The sequence below is a fragment of the Silene latifolia genome, chromosome Y (genome assembly GCF_048544455.1).
Source record: "Silene latifolia isolate original U9 population chromosome Y, ASM4854445v1, whole genome shotgun sequence".
NCBI classification, from domain to species: Eukaryota; Viridiplantae; Streptophyta; class Magnoliopsida; order Caryophyllales; family Caryophyllaceae; genus Silene; species Silene latifolia.
The window spans coordinates 107,179,924-107,198,138 of NC_133538.1; the positions used below are offsets into that span (position 1 = coordinate 107,179,924).

Consider the following 18,215-nt stretch of genomic DNA (forward strand, 5'->3'; position numbering starts at 1 on the left):
CAGTGGTTTTAGGACCAGAGATGGTGCATGAGATGGTGGAACAGATTAAGATGATCAGGGAACGGATGAGGGCAGCTCAGGATAGGCAAAAGAGTTATGCAGATCTACATCGCCGGGACATAGAGTTTCAAGTGGGGGACAAGGTTCTTTTGAAAGTGTCTCCTATGCGTGGAGTTATGAGATTTGGGAAGAAAGGCAAGCTAAGTCAGAAGTTTATCGGGCCTTATGAGATCTTAGAGCGAGTTGGGGAAGTTGCATATCGTCTGGCTTTACCAGCTGCGCTAGAGAGAGTACACACTACTACAAATACAGGCTATAACAACGGTCAAAAACCGTTGTTATATAAAAAAGCGGACGTTGTTAAAGCGTCCGTTGTAAAAGGTTTTAACAACGGTTGGTTTTCTTAAAGAAACCGTTGTTAAAACTATTAACAACGGTTTAAAATATCAAAACCCGTTGTGGAAAGTGTGACTCAATTTTGGGGGAAAAGTTATAACAACGGGTTTTAATATACAAATCCATTGTTATAACTAAAGACAACGGGTTGTTTGTAAATAACCGTTCTTGTTTGTTCTTAAAAAATAAAAAAAAAATTAAATTAAATATTACTAGATGTATGCATAATTACGGCCCGTTAGAATTCCGATGCATGCATTATTACTGACATCACTGTGCATATGAACGGACAATATGGAATGAGAAGGGTTAGCGTAATAAGATTTGAAGCAGCATTGAGAGATATGATGATGATTATGGCACAACTTCCTAACATATATATTAATTAAAAAACAACTCAACCCACACATTGCTTAGTATAAATACATTGCATTATCTCAACTAACATTTCCATTATCTCAATATATACATCTCCAAACCCTAACTGCTAAAACAAACTCCAAATAAATAACTCTACTTAATCTTTCAAAACAAACTCCAAACTTCAACAAAATGAATGATTTCATCCTTAAGACTCTTACTATGATCGAGAACAACAACAGCTTCATCCGCCGGTTCCTCCATATTGAGGAAAGTTTCAGAGCTACCTTGCGGATGCTCGATCCGCACCAAGCACGCCAAAGAAGATGGCTTGACGGAGCGGCGATTGCGGCTATATGACGATATAACAAGCTGGCCGAACGGAACCTCCAAATAGCCAAGGAGGAGAGGACGGATACGATAGAGCAGAATAAGATCCTCTATGAAAATATAAGAATTGTATTTTTATATATGTAATTTTTTTTTAATTTATGTATTTATAAATATATATATATATATATATATATATATATATATATATATATATATATATATATATATATATATAGAATTAGGATCAAATGAGTCCACCATCCTTAGATGAGTCCATAAGTCCTAATCTAATCCGTTAGATTAGAACAAAATCAAGGGCTAAGATTGAATCTGAAAATAAAAGCCCTATATAAAACACACAAACCCTAATTCTTTCATTTTATTCCTGCAACTTCTCTCTCTTCCTCCCTTTCCCTCTCTTCCTCCCTTTCTCTCTCCGTCTCATCTCACCAACCCCGACAACACCAGCCGGCCACCACAGCACCGCCTATCTTCCCGACGCCGCCTTCACCTTCTGCCACCCTCGGCAACCTACTCTTCGCCGCCAGCTGCCGTCCTTTCACTTTGTTTTTTTTTCTTTTTTTTTCCCGAAATCTGATAATAGGATTCGTGTTTGTGGTGTGTGGTGGGTCATATTGGGGTGTTTGTGGCGGTTATGGCTACCGTCTCTCTTGCTTCTCGGTTCTTTTTTTTTTTCGATTATGGCTGTGGTTTCGTTGGTGGGTCATGTGGGGTGTTGGTGGCGGTTGCGGCAGCCGCCTCTCCTTTCTCCGTTTTTTTTTTTTTTGCTTTTTCAGTTTAAGGTGGTGGTTGTCGACTTGCTCTGGTGGGTTGTGGAGGTGTTGGTGGCGGTTTGACTGCCGCCTCTCTCTCTCTTTTTAGTTTTTTCAGATCTAAAGTGGTTGTTGGTGGTGGGTTATTTGCGGGGATGGGGATGGGACGGTGGTGGTGATGTCGTGGCCTTCTCATTTTTTTTTCTTTCTTTCAGATTTGTGGTCAGCCGTTTTTTTTTCTTTTCTTCCAGTATCAGATTGGCGGTCAGTAGTTCTACCGCATATTTCCTCTGATTTTTTGTTTCAGATTGCTGGACAGTTGGGTGACAATGGCGGTGGTTGAGATTAAAGTTTTATCGATATGGGATGAAGTTACAAGGATAAGGACTAAAATAACACGGACACAAAATTTACGTAAATTCAAATTAATATATCCAAATCACCCTATTTAATATAAAGTTTCACCGTCAAGGGTTAAAGTTTCATTTCTAAAAGAATAACGTTTCATAAACGAGGACTAAAGTTACATAAACAATTAAAATTATAAATGGCCTAGAAAAAATGAAGTTCCAATTTTTATCATTAAAGTTTTACTCGTATCACATTAAAGTTATATTCATAAATTAGTGAAATTAAATCAATGGAAGTCATTTTTACATTATTAGTATTAAAGTTGCAATTTTTAGCGTTAAAGTTTTACTTGTTAAATTAAATAATTAAGTAAAATTAAATAAATAATAGTTACAATTAAATTATTACATTAATTCAAATTTTTATATTAAAAAAAAACCCAAAAAAAATTAAAGTTTCATTTTAAAGCATTAAAGTTTTACTTGTACATTATTAAGGTTTCAGACAAAAATAGTTAAATTAAATAAATATTAGTCCTTATTAAATTATTTCATAAAATCAAATTTTTATATTAAAAAATGGCCTAAAAAAATTTAAGTTCCATTTTTTTTTATTAAAGTTTCAGTCGTAGAACATTAAAGTTATATTCAAAAATTTAAAAATTAAAATTTTTATATATAAAATGACTTTAAAAAAATTAAAGTTACATTTGTAAAGCATTAAAATTACATTCATAGGTTAAAGTTTCGCTTTTAAAACATTAGAGTTTCAATTTAGAAATTGTTTAAAAGTTTCAAATCTCAACCATTAATCTTAGAAGTTCAATGGCTTAGATTAGGACTTAGGGACTCACCATTTTAGGTGGACGAACTTGACTATATATATATATATATATATATATATATATATATTAATTATGTTTATCTTGCTTCTTCATCTTGCTTCTTCATTTTTTACTAACTAATTATGCGAACAATACTTAAACAAATAACATAATAGTCGATAAAAATACATACATGCAAAAGAAATAAATAGAAAAAGAAAATAATGGCGATGAAACTAACAGTGACGGCGAGATTTACCTGATAAATACAGAACGTAAGAGACGATGAAATCAACAGTGACGGCGAGAAGATAAAGCGACGATGAGAAAGAGAGAAAGAGAAAGTGTGTGTTTTGTGTTTGTTTGTCTGCTGTGTTTGTGTTTGTGTTTGTGTATTAAAGGTTGTGTTTTGTGGCTGCAGCAGACTTGTGTTTGTGTGGTTTATAGTATGGAAGGTATTGACAACGGTTATTAAACAACAACCGTTGTCAAATAAGTTTTAACAACGGTTGTAAAAAACACCCGTTGTCAAATATGTTTTAACAACGGGTTACAAAAGTAACCGTTGTGATTACTTTTCACTAACTTTGCGCCAATTTTGCGCCAAATTATTAACAACGGTTGTGCATGTGTGACCCGTTGTTAAAACTAATAACAACGGTTTTTATAACCATACCCGTTGTAATTAAGTTTAGTAAAATTCGCGCCATACATTCTACAACGTCTATTGTGATTTTCGTGAATAATCGTTGTTAAAGGGGCGTTGTAGTTGCCTGGATTTGTAGTAGTGACATAATGTGTTTCATGTATCGCAGCTGCGGAAGTATGTGAGTGACCCGTCACATGTGTTAGAGGCAGAGAACTTAGAGCTAGATGAGTCCTTATCATATCTTGAGGTGCCTAAGCAGATTCTTGACCGAAAGGTTAGGAAGACCGAGAGTGGTGAGACAGTTTTGCTTAAGATCCTTTGGTCTAACCACGAGACTGAGGAAGCTACATGGGAGCCAGAGGAAGCTATGAAAGAGCGTTACCCTTTTCTTTTTAATCAGGTATGTATGGTTACGGGGACGTAACCTTGTTTCTTTTAGGGGGGTAGGAGATGATCGCGACGAGTTTTTAAGAGTTTCATACCCTTTTTGTATGTTGTGTCGGTATGTGTGTCGGGATGAGTTGGGTTAGTAACACGTTTTATGTTGAGTTTTGTTTTGGTTGTTGCGTCGGAAGTGTTGAGGGAGTACCTTTGTTTAGTAGTGGTTTGAACTTCGGGGACGAAGTTCTTTTTAAGGAGGGAAGACTGTATTACTCCGTATTTATGAGTCTTTAGGTACTCTATCGAGTAGGCCTTACTCTGTCGAGTAAGGGTGAGTTGCGTTTTAAAATAGTTTCTGACCTGTTGGGTACTCGATCGAGTAACTAGGATACTCGATCGAGTAAGGGGGTACTCGATCGAGTACCGTGGGTACTCGATCGAGTAGCCGGTTTACGGGGAGTTTTTCTCGGGTTTTGTTAATTATGCGATTAAGATATATAACCTTTTTCGTCATTATGCTAAACACTTTTGCAAAACCTAATTTACTGTCAAAGAGAGAAAGCAAGTACGTTCATCATCTTAATCGCATTGTTAGCAAATCCCGGAGTTTGGAAGGTCGGTTTTCATCGTTTGTTATACCGTTGAGATCCTTGCGTCAAGGGTAAGATCTATGTACCCTTTTTGTTGTCTTTCCTTTAAGTTGGTTAAACCCTAATCTAGGGATTTGGGGGTTTTTTGAGTAGTTTGTGATTTGGTAGCATTTGTATGTTGTATGATAGGAGGATGGTTCTTAGAAGAAGCTTTTTGATTTAGCTGTAGAGACCGTCTGATAGTTGTGCTTTCCAGGTAGGATTTCCTACTCAGTATTAGTCCCATAATGGGATGATTGTTGATGTGTTGTGGTTGATTGAATAATATAGTAATTGTATTGTGACGGTTGTTGATTGTGATTGTTTGTCTCTGGTTCTCGAGGCGTGTCCTCGGCTGAGTGGGGTCACTTGCGGGAGTGGTTTCACGCCCTAGTTTCGCCCTTCGTGGAACCCGCCACGGAAGGGGATGTGCACATTAATGGACAGGGTTATCGCTCGTTATGAGGAGCGGGGATTTGGTGGGTACAGTGCGGTCCCCATCGGCGGGATCGGTCCAGGTGGACGGTCGGTGATTGAGATTGTTGGAATTGGTGTGGTTGTGTGTGTGACGGTTAAGGCGTGCTTTATCTTATTGATGATATATATTGAGTTGTGTGATTAGTCTTGACCCGGTTGTTGTTTTGTAAAACCTGCGGTGATCCATTCGGGATGGTGAGTAGTAATTGAGCGAGTTTGAGTTAGTCTTGGGATAGTTGGGAGGTGCCACCGTCGACGATAGAAGTCTTCCGCATTTGTAGTGTTTTAGTTTTATGACATTTCGGTATTTGATGAGACGATTGGTTTTAAGAACTTGTACCCGTATTGTGGGATTTGGTTTCAGTTGTACTTTTCACTAAAAGTTATATCATTTAAGTTGTTTCGTTATTGTCTTATGAATATCATGCCTCGGGTAACCGAGATGGTAATATCTTCATACCTGAGTGATCCTGGTAAGGCACTTGGAGTATGGGGGTGTTACATTGAATACATATGATCGAGATTTTGGTTGGTTTATATAGTGTGATAACGAGTATGTGTACGAGTATAAATGTACACAGTGATCGCGATTACATTTGAATAATCAAAACAAAAATAATAATTATTAAGTAATATAGTATTATAAACGACATGAAAAAGTAGAAAACACTTTACAGTTTTCTTTAATATCTTCTGATGGGGCATATTCTGCACCGCTGACCAAGTCAACATATTGAGCAAGGTCAAAGATATCCACAGCAAGTCAACGACTTAGATAGCCTAGCCGATCGACCCGTCGGCTGTCGGCTGGTCTCGGCATGACAACTTGCCCGGTAGGGGCACATACCCGCGTACTCATATCCAAGACCCCTCGGCGGTGAGTCAACAGGGCCCGCCGGCCTGCCATAGAAACCTCGGCCGAGGGGTAGATCAGTCTTTCCACCTGCTAGCCACTTGGCCACTACGTGACAAAAGGTGAAAGCCTATAAATACTCCTCAAACTTCATTGAGGAAAGGATCCATCAAGTACACAACTAAACCTAAATACACTATTCATCTGGTAATATCTTCCTTATCTCTCTACAATATACATTCAGCCAAGTAACAACTTATCCTTTAAGTTTACTGACTTGAGCGTCGGAGTGAGTACGCTTGGCACAAAGCCAAGCCCTCAGTTCGTTCATTGTTGCAGGAGAGGCCGAGAGGAACGATTAAGACCAAAGGAGAATCCAACTCAAGACATCATTCAACAAGCCACGGGTGGTAACTATACTTGCTCTGGAATTACACCCGGAACATCTTCAATTAAAAATGTATACGTCAAATATAAAATATTGATTTCAACTAATTAAAATATTTTACTTTTAGTTAAATATTTTATATGTTATCTTTTAAATATTTTGAAGTTAAACCTCAAAAAATAATATTTCAGAAAGTTCAACTTATTTTATTTATAGGTAAACTCTTAAACGTCATTATATATAGTTGTTTAAAAAAATAAAAGGTGCAAATAAATTTCTTACAGCTATGTTTGACACATAACACATGCAATTATGCAAGATACAATTAAAACATTTGAATAAGTTGAGTTTGGACCCTATATATTTGATACATAAATATCACATACACTTTATACATAAAAAAATAAAAATTACATAAAATCCTATTCACATAATTTTGAACAATTTTAATTGGTTTTGAACATAACGTATCATGAAATGATATGATTTGAGAACTTATTGTTGATTGTTTCATTATTCGAATAAATTTTATTTTAATTAATATGATATTTGAGCAGTCATAAATTTATTTATAAAACGTTGATCATGCATAATTAATTATAACTTATTAGTTTTAATTAAAATTGTATTTATTTTATTTTAAAACATTGAAGTTAAACCTAAAAGAATCAATTTGAGAGAAAAAAATTTATTTTTATTTATAAGTAAAAATATTAAAGCTTATATATGAATTATATTATTTTTCAATTATAATAATCAAATTATAAAACAGGCTGCGCCTACCTAGTATGGAGTAGTTTTAAGTGAATCCTAACATGTAATTATATCAACAAATTTGCTTGGATCCCCTTAACTTTGTCATTTTGCACATAATTTCCAACTTTTTAAGTTGGGATATTCTACATGGTACCCCTCAATTTTTCGACTTTCTACATGGTACCCCTACACTTTTTAAAACATACATGGTACCCCTAATTGTTGTCATTATCACTAAGTGTACCCCTAAACTTTATTTTCCATCAATTAAACTCAGTTTTAGGCGTTAGGTAATGACTTGGACGCGTAACCAAACTTGTCATTTATTATCCCATTACATAAGGACTCTATTAGGCTCAATATCCATCTCGATCCTAATATTTATTGATATATATGAGCTAAAAAAATTTTGACGGAAAATTTATTGATTCCTTGCCAAATTATCACGTACAAAAATGGATATTGAGCCTAATAGAGTCCTTATGTCATGGGATGATAAATGACAAGCTTGGTTACGTGTCTAAGTAATCACTTAACGCCTAAAACTGAGTTTTATTGACGGAAAATAAAGTTTAGAAGTACACTTAGTAATAATGACAACAATTAGGGGTACCATGTATGTTTTAAAAAGTGTAGGGATACCATGTAGAAAGCAAAAAAATTAAGGGATACCATGTAGAATATCGTGCACATAATCTTCTTGAGGTTTGATTTTCAAGCACAACGTGCACTTTTATCGTTTTTAAAATCTTCTGTTAGGCATAAATCGTAGATCACAAATCGAAACTGGCCATTTAAAAAAAATTAATTACCTCTCTAAGATCTACAATTTGATAAACGAAAATGATCATTCGGATATTTAACATCGAAGTTGTGATTGATCTGAGTTTTTCGTAACAAACCCTAGAAAACATCAATCGACACAAGACGTGGGTATAGAATGAGTTTGTTTTTCTAGAATTGAGCAGGCGGTCAAGAAGAAACATTACTAGTGAACTTTACAGTCCTCCAAATCCTACGGAAATATATTGCCCTGGAAAAGCTTGAATTTTTTGTCTCTTTTGGTCTCTTACCAAGTAAGAAAGGAGTCACAGAAAGAAAACTTCGCTGGAGTCTGTAGTCCTCAGAGAGTCGGAGATAGAAGCTGGCCGAAAGGAGACCTACTAAAAATCTAAGAACGCTGTCCATAACAATAATTCAGAAAACGTTTACAAGGGAACAGGAACAAGAGAAGTTGACAATCAAGAGATGATAAATGTTGTACATCAGTTCAGTATGAAGAGAGATCATTTTTAACATTCATAGTAGCCAAAATTTACATCCTTTGGTAACTAATATAACTCGATCAAAAATGAAGCACATATGTCACATTAGGGGCGATTAAATTTGTGTTGGAGAATGAGAAAATGGGGGAGGGGGAGATTATATATTCTTATTAGAGCTTAACCGAAAAAAAAAAAATTAAAAAAAAAATAAAAAATCTTGAAGCAGTTTTACTTTCTTCACTTTGCACAGGAAGCATGAAAGAACAGCAAACCTGCATATATTAGATGGTCTCTTGTGATTAATTCACCTAAACATTAAGGTTATTCATTCTGGCACTCAGTTTATCGTGATTAGAGTTGTCATTAGGGGACGGATTTGAGTCAAGCCAAGCGTGTTGTAGGCATTGTTGGGCTGTAGGCCGCTTCTCTGGTGCAAAATCGAGAATCGGGCGAAGAAAATCAGAAAATTCCCGTGCTTCAATTTCCGGGAATTTGTACTTCTCAACAAGGAGTCGATCGAGTGACCAGAATTTGAGTCTTCTAATCCTTTTGAGGTCACCATACCTATCAAAGAAGTCTTTTGATTTTACTCCACCATTGGCTATCTGCTCGAGCAAAACATTCGGAATGATATTGTGTTAGAAGTGCTGAGAAAATCAAAATAAATGATGGAAGGACTGTGATGCAAGACGTGAACCTTTTTAGGCATTTTTCCCAGGAGTTCTTGCATCAAGGCAAGATGATCCTGAGGGAAGAAAAGAGAATGTTATTAGTATGTAAGAAAACGTGATAAGCATCAGATTGCAAATTAGATCCAATTATAAAGCATTCTTCGCCTTTATAAGTCAAGAGCCATGGAAAAAATAATAGCACTGCATCATGAGATATTTCACAATTGAGTTTAGACATTCCCTTCTACCAGAAGTATACTCTCAGCAAAAATGAAGATATTTCACAATGGACTTATCTAAAAATCTCTTAATTTGGCAAAAATTTGATTTTGATGGAACTTTTAAAGGAAATGTTTATAGAAGGTAAGAATTTGTAAGAAAAATTATGATTTATGAAAGGTGGGAGTTCTGAAAATGAGACTTTTCTAAGGCGGGAGTTGTGAATAAACTCTTATAACATATACGGAGATAACAAAAAATAAATACACCATAACAACAGTAGACTAATATTTAAAAACACAATCTAGCGATTTCAAAAAGAAAAAAAAATGCAATCCAGCAATAAATATGCACAAGCAAAGCATGGTCATTAGGATATCAAAATGATCAAGATTAGTGATAATAAGGAATGTCTACCTCATCTTCACTAAAGCCTTGTCCACCTTTAGGAGCAAACAACATGTCGCCAGTAGCAAGCTCAAATGCGGTGCAAGCAAATGACCACATGTCAGCAGAAGCAGTGTAGCCAGACTGAAGAATAACTTCCGGAGCTCTATACTGCCTTGTCTGTATTTCTTCCATGAACTGTTGATCAGCCCAACAAGCATTCCCAAAGTCTACAACTTTGCACCTCATATCGATCCCATATAATGATCTTTCAGGCTTTATATTCTCCCCCGGGCCTGCCATTGAGGCCCTTTTCTCTGATATCCTTGCCACTGCACTTTTTGCTCTTCTCTTTAGTTTTTTCTCGATCAAATTCATAGAGATTCCGCTGCTAGGATTTCCTCCTTCGGGTCTTTCAAGAATTGGGGTAAGCCCAGATCTGACTGGATCTTTAGAAGAGTCAATGGGAGAAATTAGAAGGATGTTTTCAGGCTTCAAGTCTGTGTGAATTATATTAAGGTCTCGATGGAGATAATCCAAACCCGTCAAAACACATTTGCAAATTTCTCTAACTCTATTTAAATCTAGTCCGTTGTGACGATTATATCTGATTAATCGTAATAAGCTGTCTCCAAGAAACTCGAGGACCATGCATAGGTGCTGCCCATTTGGTCCTGCATGCTTAAAATGATCAATCAATCGGACAACAAACTTGGAATTTGATGAGTCTCCATCTGCTATAGCTAAAAGGAATTCAATTTCATGAAGAGCAGCTTGAGCAAACTGCGGTGCGCTCTTTTGAATCTTCAAAGCCACAAAAGCCTGCAACATATAGAGCAATATTCAATGGTGGTTCATAGGAGGATACTCTTTTTGTCTCTAGTTTCAATGACCACTGCTGCTAGTTAATGAAATCTGGTAATAGTGGCAATTTCCATAAAATAAAAAAACTACAACTTAACAATGTCTATTTCTGCAGATGTCAGGTAGCTAACATCCTCAGCAGAATGGGTTACTGTGGTATCCAATACTCAATACTACAACAAAAGACACATTCACACATATTCATCAATATTGCTCTTTGTGGATCCCGCTGACTAAAAAAAGAAAATTCATTATCTTCGTAGTTGGCAGTAACAATGACGTGAATGAGCACTGAGAAAGTTTAGCACACAACCACAACAATGCCTCACCGCCTCAAAGGCCCCTTATCATATAATAGGGGTCGGATGTTTGCAACTATGAGCAATGCTGAAAATGCAGAGAGATTAAAGACTATTTTGGTTAAACCATGTTAAAAATTAGGTCGAGAACAACGTCAACCGTGGCTATTTTATAATATAAGAAGCATGAATTTAGGTTTTAATGGGATTGGAAAAACAGGAAAAGTTTGGCACGGAATAGACAATTTAGCAGCTGAAACATCTACGCTTTTGGCATCCCCTTGTGTTGATTTGACTGTTTCCTAACAAACACATAACCGAATATATAACCACATTTCATCAAGTGTATCTATCTCAATTTGCACACAATTAAAACATTAAAAATCATGGTATCAAATTGAATTCGTCCATAATCGTACATTGATCCATTACAGGTGACCAAGACCTTTCCTTTGTCCCCTCATTATGGATCGAATAACTCAAAACCCGAAACTCAAGTAGATATTGTCCCTTCCTTCCCTTTACATGGCGAGGAGGATGCGATCACTAAAATATCATTGAATCCAATGTTATCGAACCAACCATTTTGATGATCAGCAACTACCATAGGTAGGTAAAACTGGTAAACCACATAATTAATTGCAATCTAAGCAAAACATAAAGATAACCCCATTTAATTAATTTCTCACCAAACTCAAATCATTAACAAGCTACCAAAAAACTCCATGATCCCACCAATATGTTCCACAATCAAACAAATAATTAATGATTATACCATGATTACCAAATCAAATACTCAAAGATGAAGACTTTCTAAATTAAAATTCTCAAATCAAAGATGGAAACTTCCTGAACAGAATTTCAACAGCAATGAAGGATCAATAACAGACAAAAACAGACATTTAGGATGAGGCTGCCTACATCCGATCCCCTTACCCTGCAATTTGAGGGACTCATTGAGGCACCGGGGTAATGTTATAGTTGTCGTAAAGAAGATCAATAACAGAACTAAATAGAGAATAAAAACATACAGAGGTTTGAGTGTCATAAGCAAGCCAAACAGTAGAAAATTGACCCCAACCAAGTTTTCTCTGAGCAATATAACGACCACCATTGAAACAATCACCAACTCTAACAGCATGATAACCTCCCTTTCTATAAGATTCAAACTCCTCCTCTTCCTCTGACCCAGAAGATGATGAACATGACATTTTGTTTTATTTATATTATAACTAATTATACAAAAAAACTGGTGATTATGGGTAAAGATTGAAACTTTAGAATGATTGAGAAATGGGTTTGATCTAAATTGAAATGGGTTTGCAACAAAATATGATGTTTGTTAGTGGAATGAAATGGGTATTGTCTAAAATCAGATGATATTGAAGAGAGAGAGAGAGAGATGGGAAATTTAGCTGGTTTTTTGTATGTGGCATTCAAAACAAGACTTGTTCTTCCACTTTTCTCTCCTTTTCTTTCATTTTCTTCTATGTTTCATACCATTTCTGAATTTCGGAGATCAAATCAATGGCCCCCATTTATAAATCTCCCAGGTGAATTTTCGATTTGAAGTTGGGGCACTTTACTACTTTGCCCTCCAACTTCAAGAATAGCTTTTTTTTTTTTCCCGAAAATTTCGCATGATTCTATTTGTATGCTTATGGTACCTTTAATGTAACGGTCGTTAAATAGAAGTTAAGTTTTGATGACGTGACAATATTAATTATTAATTAACATTGGAGGAAAAAATAATTTAATATTTATCATTTGTCGAAAAAAATAAAAGTTTTCACATTTTCCATAGTACTCTTGTGATTTCCCTTTTTTTTTTTTACATTAATTATTTGTAATTTCAAAGATGGAACCTCAAGAATACTATAGACAAATTCTTAAAAGTAAAGGTAACATGAGAAATTTGACAAAATTAATAGATACCATGAAAAATTTCCCTTTTTGTTACATTAATTATTTGTAATTTCAAAGATGGTTGACATGATGAAGTATGAACACTTGTACCATTTGGTTTGTCTGTGTACGATAGCATGTCATTAGAGGTGATAATCGGGTCACTCAGGTCGGGTTTGGTTATATTAGGTCAGCCTATCCTTTTGGCCTGAGTCGGGTTCGGGCAGGGTCTTTATCAAAGCAAGTTATTTCGGGTCAAATGATGTATTGGGTCGGGTCGTTGTCGAGTCCGGTTAATTTAATGCATTATTTCAATATTTTACTGTTAAATTTAGTTTTTAACCATTAATTGGTTTAATTACTTCATTATTAAGTCAAACGTATAAATCTAAACAGTAGATCACTTTCATTTTGAATAATATTAAGCTTAATAATTGTTATGTACAAAAAAAAATTAATAATAGTCGGGTCATCAATCGGGTCGGGTCGGGTCTGATTGGGGTCAGTGATCATCGATCGGGTAGTGTCGGGTTACAGATCGTCATCGGGTCGATTTCGGGTTACAATATTTTTGGGTTATGCCAAATCGGATTTGCTCTGGTTCGGGTCGGGTCGGGTCAGACTTGCCAGCTCTACATGCCGCCACACATCGACACTTGCGGGTGTCAGGTGCTGACGTTTGCACGATACATGTAAATACGTGTCAGACACTTAACAAACCGTGTCTTATTTTTTATTAATATTTTTATTTTGACACTCCTTAGATACTCGATGACAGTTCAACTCAGTATAATATTGATACCGTATGTATGATGTAGTTTAAAGATCTTTCATGATAAAATCATGATTATCTTTTGCGTAAATGACACTTCAACATAGTATGATACTGGTTTTTGTACCATTTTTTCATCAATTTGTAATTGACCTCTCAATAACCTACTCTATGCAAAACTATAAATTGTTATTATAATTAAATTTATTAAAAATAAATATTTCTAACAATACTCAAAATTTCAGAGTAGTTTTGCATGTCAGTTTTTTTCTCGAATCAAAGTAAATCTAGGTGAAATTTGAAAATTAATGAAGTATCAATTTTATCTATAAGTAATACTCCCTCCAATTCCATATTTTCTTCCCATTGTTTGTGGGCACAGAGCACGGTATTAAAGAGAAGAATAAAATAAGAGTAAAAGAGTTTAGTGGAGTTTGGTGATAGGAGAGAGGGATGAATAACTAAGAGTTAAATATTGTGTGAAATCTAAACTAATTAGAAGTGATGTTGTTAGACGATTTTTTTATTTTATTTTTGGTGTAAATCGGGGTGTCCACCGTCGACAATAGTGTATAATCATAATCCCTTCGCCGCGGGTGCTCTCACAAAGAGGTAAACGGCTGGACAAAGAGTTTGCTCCATTCCCATAGGCATGGATCGAATCCCTGACCTTATGGTTAAGAGATGAAGTGAGCAAACATCACACCAAACCCATTTGATTATAGACGATTTCTTATTAAAAGGGGTGATTTAGGCTCCTAGTTGTGAAGTTGTCCAACGAAGTTAGCGAACACGGTTTTGAGGAGTGGTGGACTTTATGAGTTATGACTTGTGAGCATGATACATTTTGAAGTGAAAGTGATATTTCTGTGAGTTGGGCTTCAATAGTCGATATACTTCAACACTTTGTTTTGGTGCGTGTCCATAAAGACAAGGATGATGTGAACTTAGGGCTTGCTTGGAATGAGAGTAATAATCAAGGAAGTAATAGAACTAAAATGAACTAAAGAATGGAGGGAATGGATGGGAGTTGGAGATAGAAATAGATAGAATGGGGAAATATAAAGTAATAGTCCCTCCATTAAGGGAGTAATTGTTCCATACCTCTCCCCTCAAATAATGCATTACCTCCATAAGGAGGTAATAATTCCTCCCTCACCTCCTCTTTTCACCCTCCACAACCACCACTAACCATCAATCTCCTCCTATTTCTTCTTATTTTAACTCTCATTACTCCCTTAATAATTACTCTCATTCCAAACAAGCCCTTAGAGTTAACTATCGCCCTGACATCTGTCAAAAATAAATAAATCAACTATTTTATAAGACCGTCTTATAAAGTTGACGAAACTAATCAAAAAAGTTATGATTTTGGGCGAGTCTTGACCACACTTTCTAGAAACTAAAACTAATTAATAAGTTTGTAAAAATAAAGTAAAATAGAAAAGTAAAGGCTGAGTTGAGTCTGACGAATAATGTATAAAGTCTGAGGTGAGTTTGAACAATAAAAAAATAATAAAGGTTAGTAGAAAGCTGATGTTGCAGAGACTGGTAATATTACCCTAAAAACATGAACCCAAGTGCCTTTCTTCTATACTTGTGCACAAAATCCCACTTTAAACGGACACTATCCGTCTAAAATTGTAAACGTGTCAAATATGTCACCACTTTCATAATAAGACAAACAACGAGTGGGATAGTGGGGTTGTCTTATTATGAAAGTGGTGACATATTTGACCCATTTACATCTTTAGACGGATATATCCGTCTACAATGAGACTAATTGTTCTTAGTGAGCTCGATCTCTCACCCTCTTCTCCTCCCACAATTTTTTGCGACAATTTGGGAGCTACTCACTTTTTCCGCCAATCTTGTCTTTCATTCCACAATAGTGTCGACCAATTATAAGTTGACACATGTAAGGTTATGGAAGGGGGCAAATTACCCCAAGAAATGCCATCACTTGACCTATTTTACTCCAATATCGTATTAATTTTATAGTTGATTGATGTTCATCTAAAGTACATTAAAAATATATTTATGTGAAATCTTGTTTAATTCGTCTTTACGACTAAATTAAAAATATCTAACTTTTATAAATTTTGTAAATGATTAGTGTTGGAAATAGGGGCTTTGTGAGGCTTCTCTTTTTTTCCAATTGTCCCACATTGGTGAGGAAAAGAGAGTTTCATGTGTTTATATATGTCCTCTTACCTTACACTATCACTAGTGGGTCAAGGGAGGCTTTTGTGGAAGCCTTGCGAGGTGCTTAATTCAGCTCGCACACGCGCGCGCGCGCCGTGCCCGTGCCCGAGCCCCGCCCGGCGCGGATCTGGATTCGTGATTCGGGATTTGGGATTTGGCAATCGCCTACGGCGGGCTGTGCCTATCTTTTTGGGCCGCATCCGAGTTTTGTTTTGGGCTGTGTTTTTGTGTGTTGAGTTGAATAAGTCAGTCCAACTGACTGTCAACAGGAGGGTCATGCTCCACGTTTTGTGCCCTTGACTGTAATTTCTTAGGAGCACGTTTTGCTAAACAAAACTGCTTCTGTTGCTTCTGTTTTGGCTATAAATAAGAGCCTGGTCTCTCTATCAAAACACAACAAAAATCACACTCTCTTCTCTCTTTTCTCTTCTCTGCTCAATATTAAAGTTTCTGGGTACTGTTATTAATTTTCGTTCCAAGTCTCACAGTTCCGAGTGGGCGGAACTGCGTGGAGATTGTAGTGTTATCCTTGGGGAACTACCGACACTAACTGATCGCCACCACGGTCGTACCGGAGAAATAGTTTTCAAGGCAGTGGCTTCTACCACGACACTACTTACGGGTTTTATTTTCTGATCTCTTATAATTCATCTTCAACTGGTATTTCTATTCTCCTTCTGTTTCTGCATCTTTCGAATAACAATTTGAAAACTATTTGTTGCTGCAACATGTCTGTTATTTCGAAAATTGTTCCTGAATTGGCGAATCTGGAATCGTTAGATGGTCATAATTATAAGCGTTGGTCCCAGAAATTATTGATGTATTTTGAGCAGTTAGAAATTGATTATGTTTTATTTAATGACCCGCCTAAACCTATCACCCCTACTGATGTTGAGACGACCCCTCCTGCTGCTAAAGATGTTAAGTCCAATGAAGAGGATATTGCAAAATTTGTCAAGGACAACAAAACTGCTAGGTGGCACATTCTGAATAATATGACAAACACCCTGTTCGACTTATTTGCTGTGAATAAGTCTGCTAAGTTTATTTGGGAGTCTTTAGAAACTAAGTATGGGGCTGATGATGCGGGGAAAACGAAGTATGTTGTGGGAAAATGGTTGGGATTTCAAATGGCTGACGGGAAACCTATCATGGATCAAGTCCATGTCTATGAAAACCTATGTGCTGATGTTGTGAATGAAGGCATGAAACTTGATGATATCTTTATAGCTAATGTTCTGCTAGATAAATTCCCTCCCTCCTGGACTCATTACAGAAACCAACTTAAGCACAAAAAGAAAGACTTGTCCCTTAAAGAACTTATAGGACATATGAGGACTGAGGAGGCTAATCGCCTTAAAGACCTTCCTGCTAGTCAATCTGTGGATCGTTCTGCTTGTTGCTCTTTGTTAAAGCTAATCCGGTTGAGTCCGGTGGTCCGTCTAATGCTGAGAAATATAAGGGTAAGGGTAAGGCCAAGGTTGGTCAGGGTAAGAACCAGGGTCCTGCAAAGAAGAATGGTCCAGGGAAGCATACCAAATCGGTTCCTAAGATTCAGAAAGCTGCTAAGGGTCCTATTGTCTGGTATGTCTGTGGGAAACATGGGCACAAAGCCTACCAATGCTCTGAGAAGAAATCTGCTGAGGCCAATGTTGTTGTGACTGATGATGTTATTGCAGTTGTGGTTGTGAAAACTAATTTGGTGGGTAATGTTCTTTGAATGGGTCTTGAATCTTTGGAGCTTCGAGACACCTCTGTGTCTTTGATAGGGTTTATTTGCTTTGAGTTCGAGGAAGTTCTTTGATGGGGAATGCGTCTACATGGGTAACTCTTCATCTGCAAAGATCACAAGCAAAGGCAAGATCTTTCTCAAACTCACCTCGGGGAAAACACTTGCTCTCAGTAATGTTTTATTTGTACCCTCATTACGTCGAAACCTTGTGTCTGGTGCCTTGTTAAACAAAGCTGGTTTGAAACTTGTTTTTGAGGCTGACAAGGTGGTAATGTCGCGTAATGGGGAATTTGTGGGCAAGGGTTATCTTTCTGGGGGTCTTTTTGTATTGAACACTGAATCTGCTATTAATAATATTGCATGTTCTTCTGCTTATATCGCTGAGTCTATTGATGTTTGGCATGGTAGGTTAGGTCATGTGAATGTGGATTACATTAAAAAACTTAGAATTATGAGTTTAATTCCGAGTTTGACGAGTCAAGAATTCTCTAAATGTGCTAGCTGTGTTGAGGCTAAGTTTACAAAGAAGCCTAGTAAACCTGTGACTACTAGGAACACGAGTCTTCTTGAGTTAATTCACACCGACCTAGCTGACTTTAAAATGTTGCAAGTAGAGGTGGCAAGAATTATTATGTTACGTTTATAGATGACTGTTCTAGATACACCCGTGTCTATTTGCTTAAGTCTAAAGATGAAGCAGAACATTCTTTTATAAACTTTATGAATG

General features: G+C 36.4%; 2 protein-coding genes across 2 annotated transcripts; one reads left to right on the forward strand and one right to left on the reverse strand.

Moving 5' to 3' along the window:
- Positions 1–8,384: 8,384 nt before the first annotated feature.
- On the reverse strand, positions 8,385–12,388 carry LOC141626700 (uncharacterized). Its single transcript, XM_074440378.1, has 4 exons — positions 11,906–12,388; positions 9,742–10,533; positions 9,132–9,179; positions 8,385–9,039 (listed from the first exon to the last, which is right to left on the reverse strand). The coding sequence occupies exons 1-4, from the start codon at positions 12,083–12,085 to the stop codon at positions 8,743–8,745; spliced, it is 1,317 nt and encodes a 438-aa protein (XP_074296479.1). The 5' UTR covers positions 12,086–12,388; the 3' UTR covers positions 8,385–8,742.
- Positions 12,389–16,484: 4,096 nt separating this feature from the next.
- On the forward strand, positions 16,485–17,476 carry LOC141628702 (uncharacterized). Its single transcript, XM_074441806.1, has 2 exons — positions 16,485–17,219; positions 17,315–17,476. Exons 1-2 carry the CDS (start codon positions 16,485–16,487, stop codon positions 17,474–17,476), a joined length of 897 nt encoding a protein of 298 aa, XP_074297907.1.
- Positions 17,477–18,215: the final 739 nt, after the last annotated feature.

Bases quoted from the DNA above. Each gene is read 5' to 3' on its own strand.
- LOC141626700 (XM_074440378.1), bottom strand. From the start codon at position 12,085: ATGTCATGTTCATCATCTTCTGGGTCAGAGGAAGAGGAGGAGTTTGAA. The intron at 10,534-11,905 runs GTATGTTTTTAT...TATATGTTGCAG, and splicing joins CTTATGACACTCAAACCTCT to GCTTTTGTGGCTTTGAAGAT. The intron at 9,040-9,131 runs GTTCACGTCTTG...TTGCTCGAGCAG, and splicing joins TGGGAAAAATGCCTAAAAAG to ATAGCCAATGGTGGAGTAAA.
- LOC141628702 (XM_074441806.1), top strand. From the start codon at position 16,485: ATGTCTGTTATTTCGAAAATTGTTCCTGAATTGGCGAATCTGGAATCG. The intron at 17,220-17,314 runs GTAAGGGTAAGG...CCTAAGATTCAG, and splicing joins TAATGCTGAGAAATATAAGG to AAAGCTGCTAAGGGTCCTAT.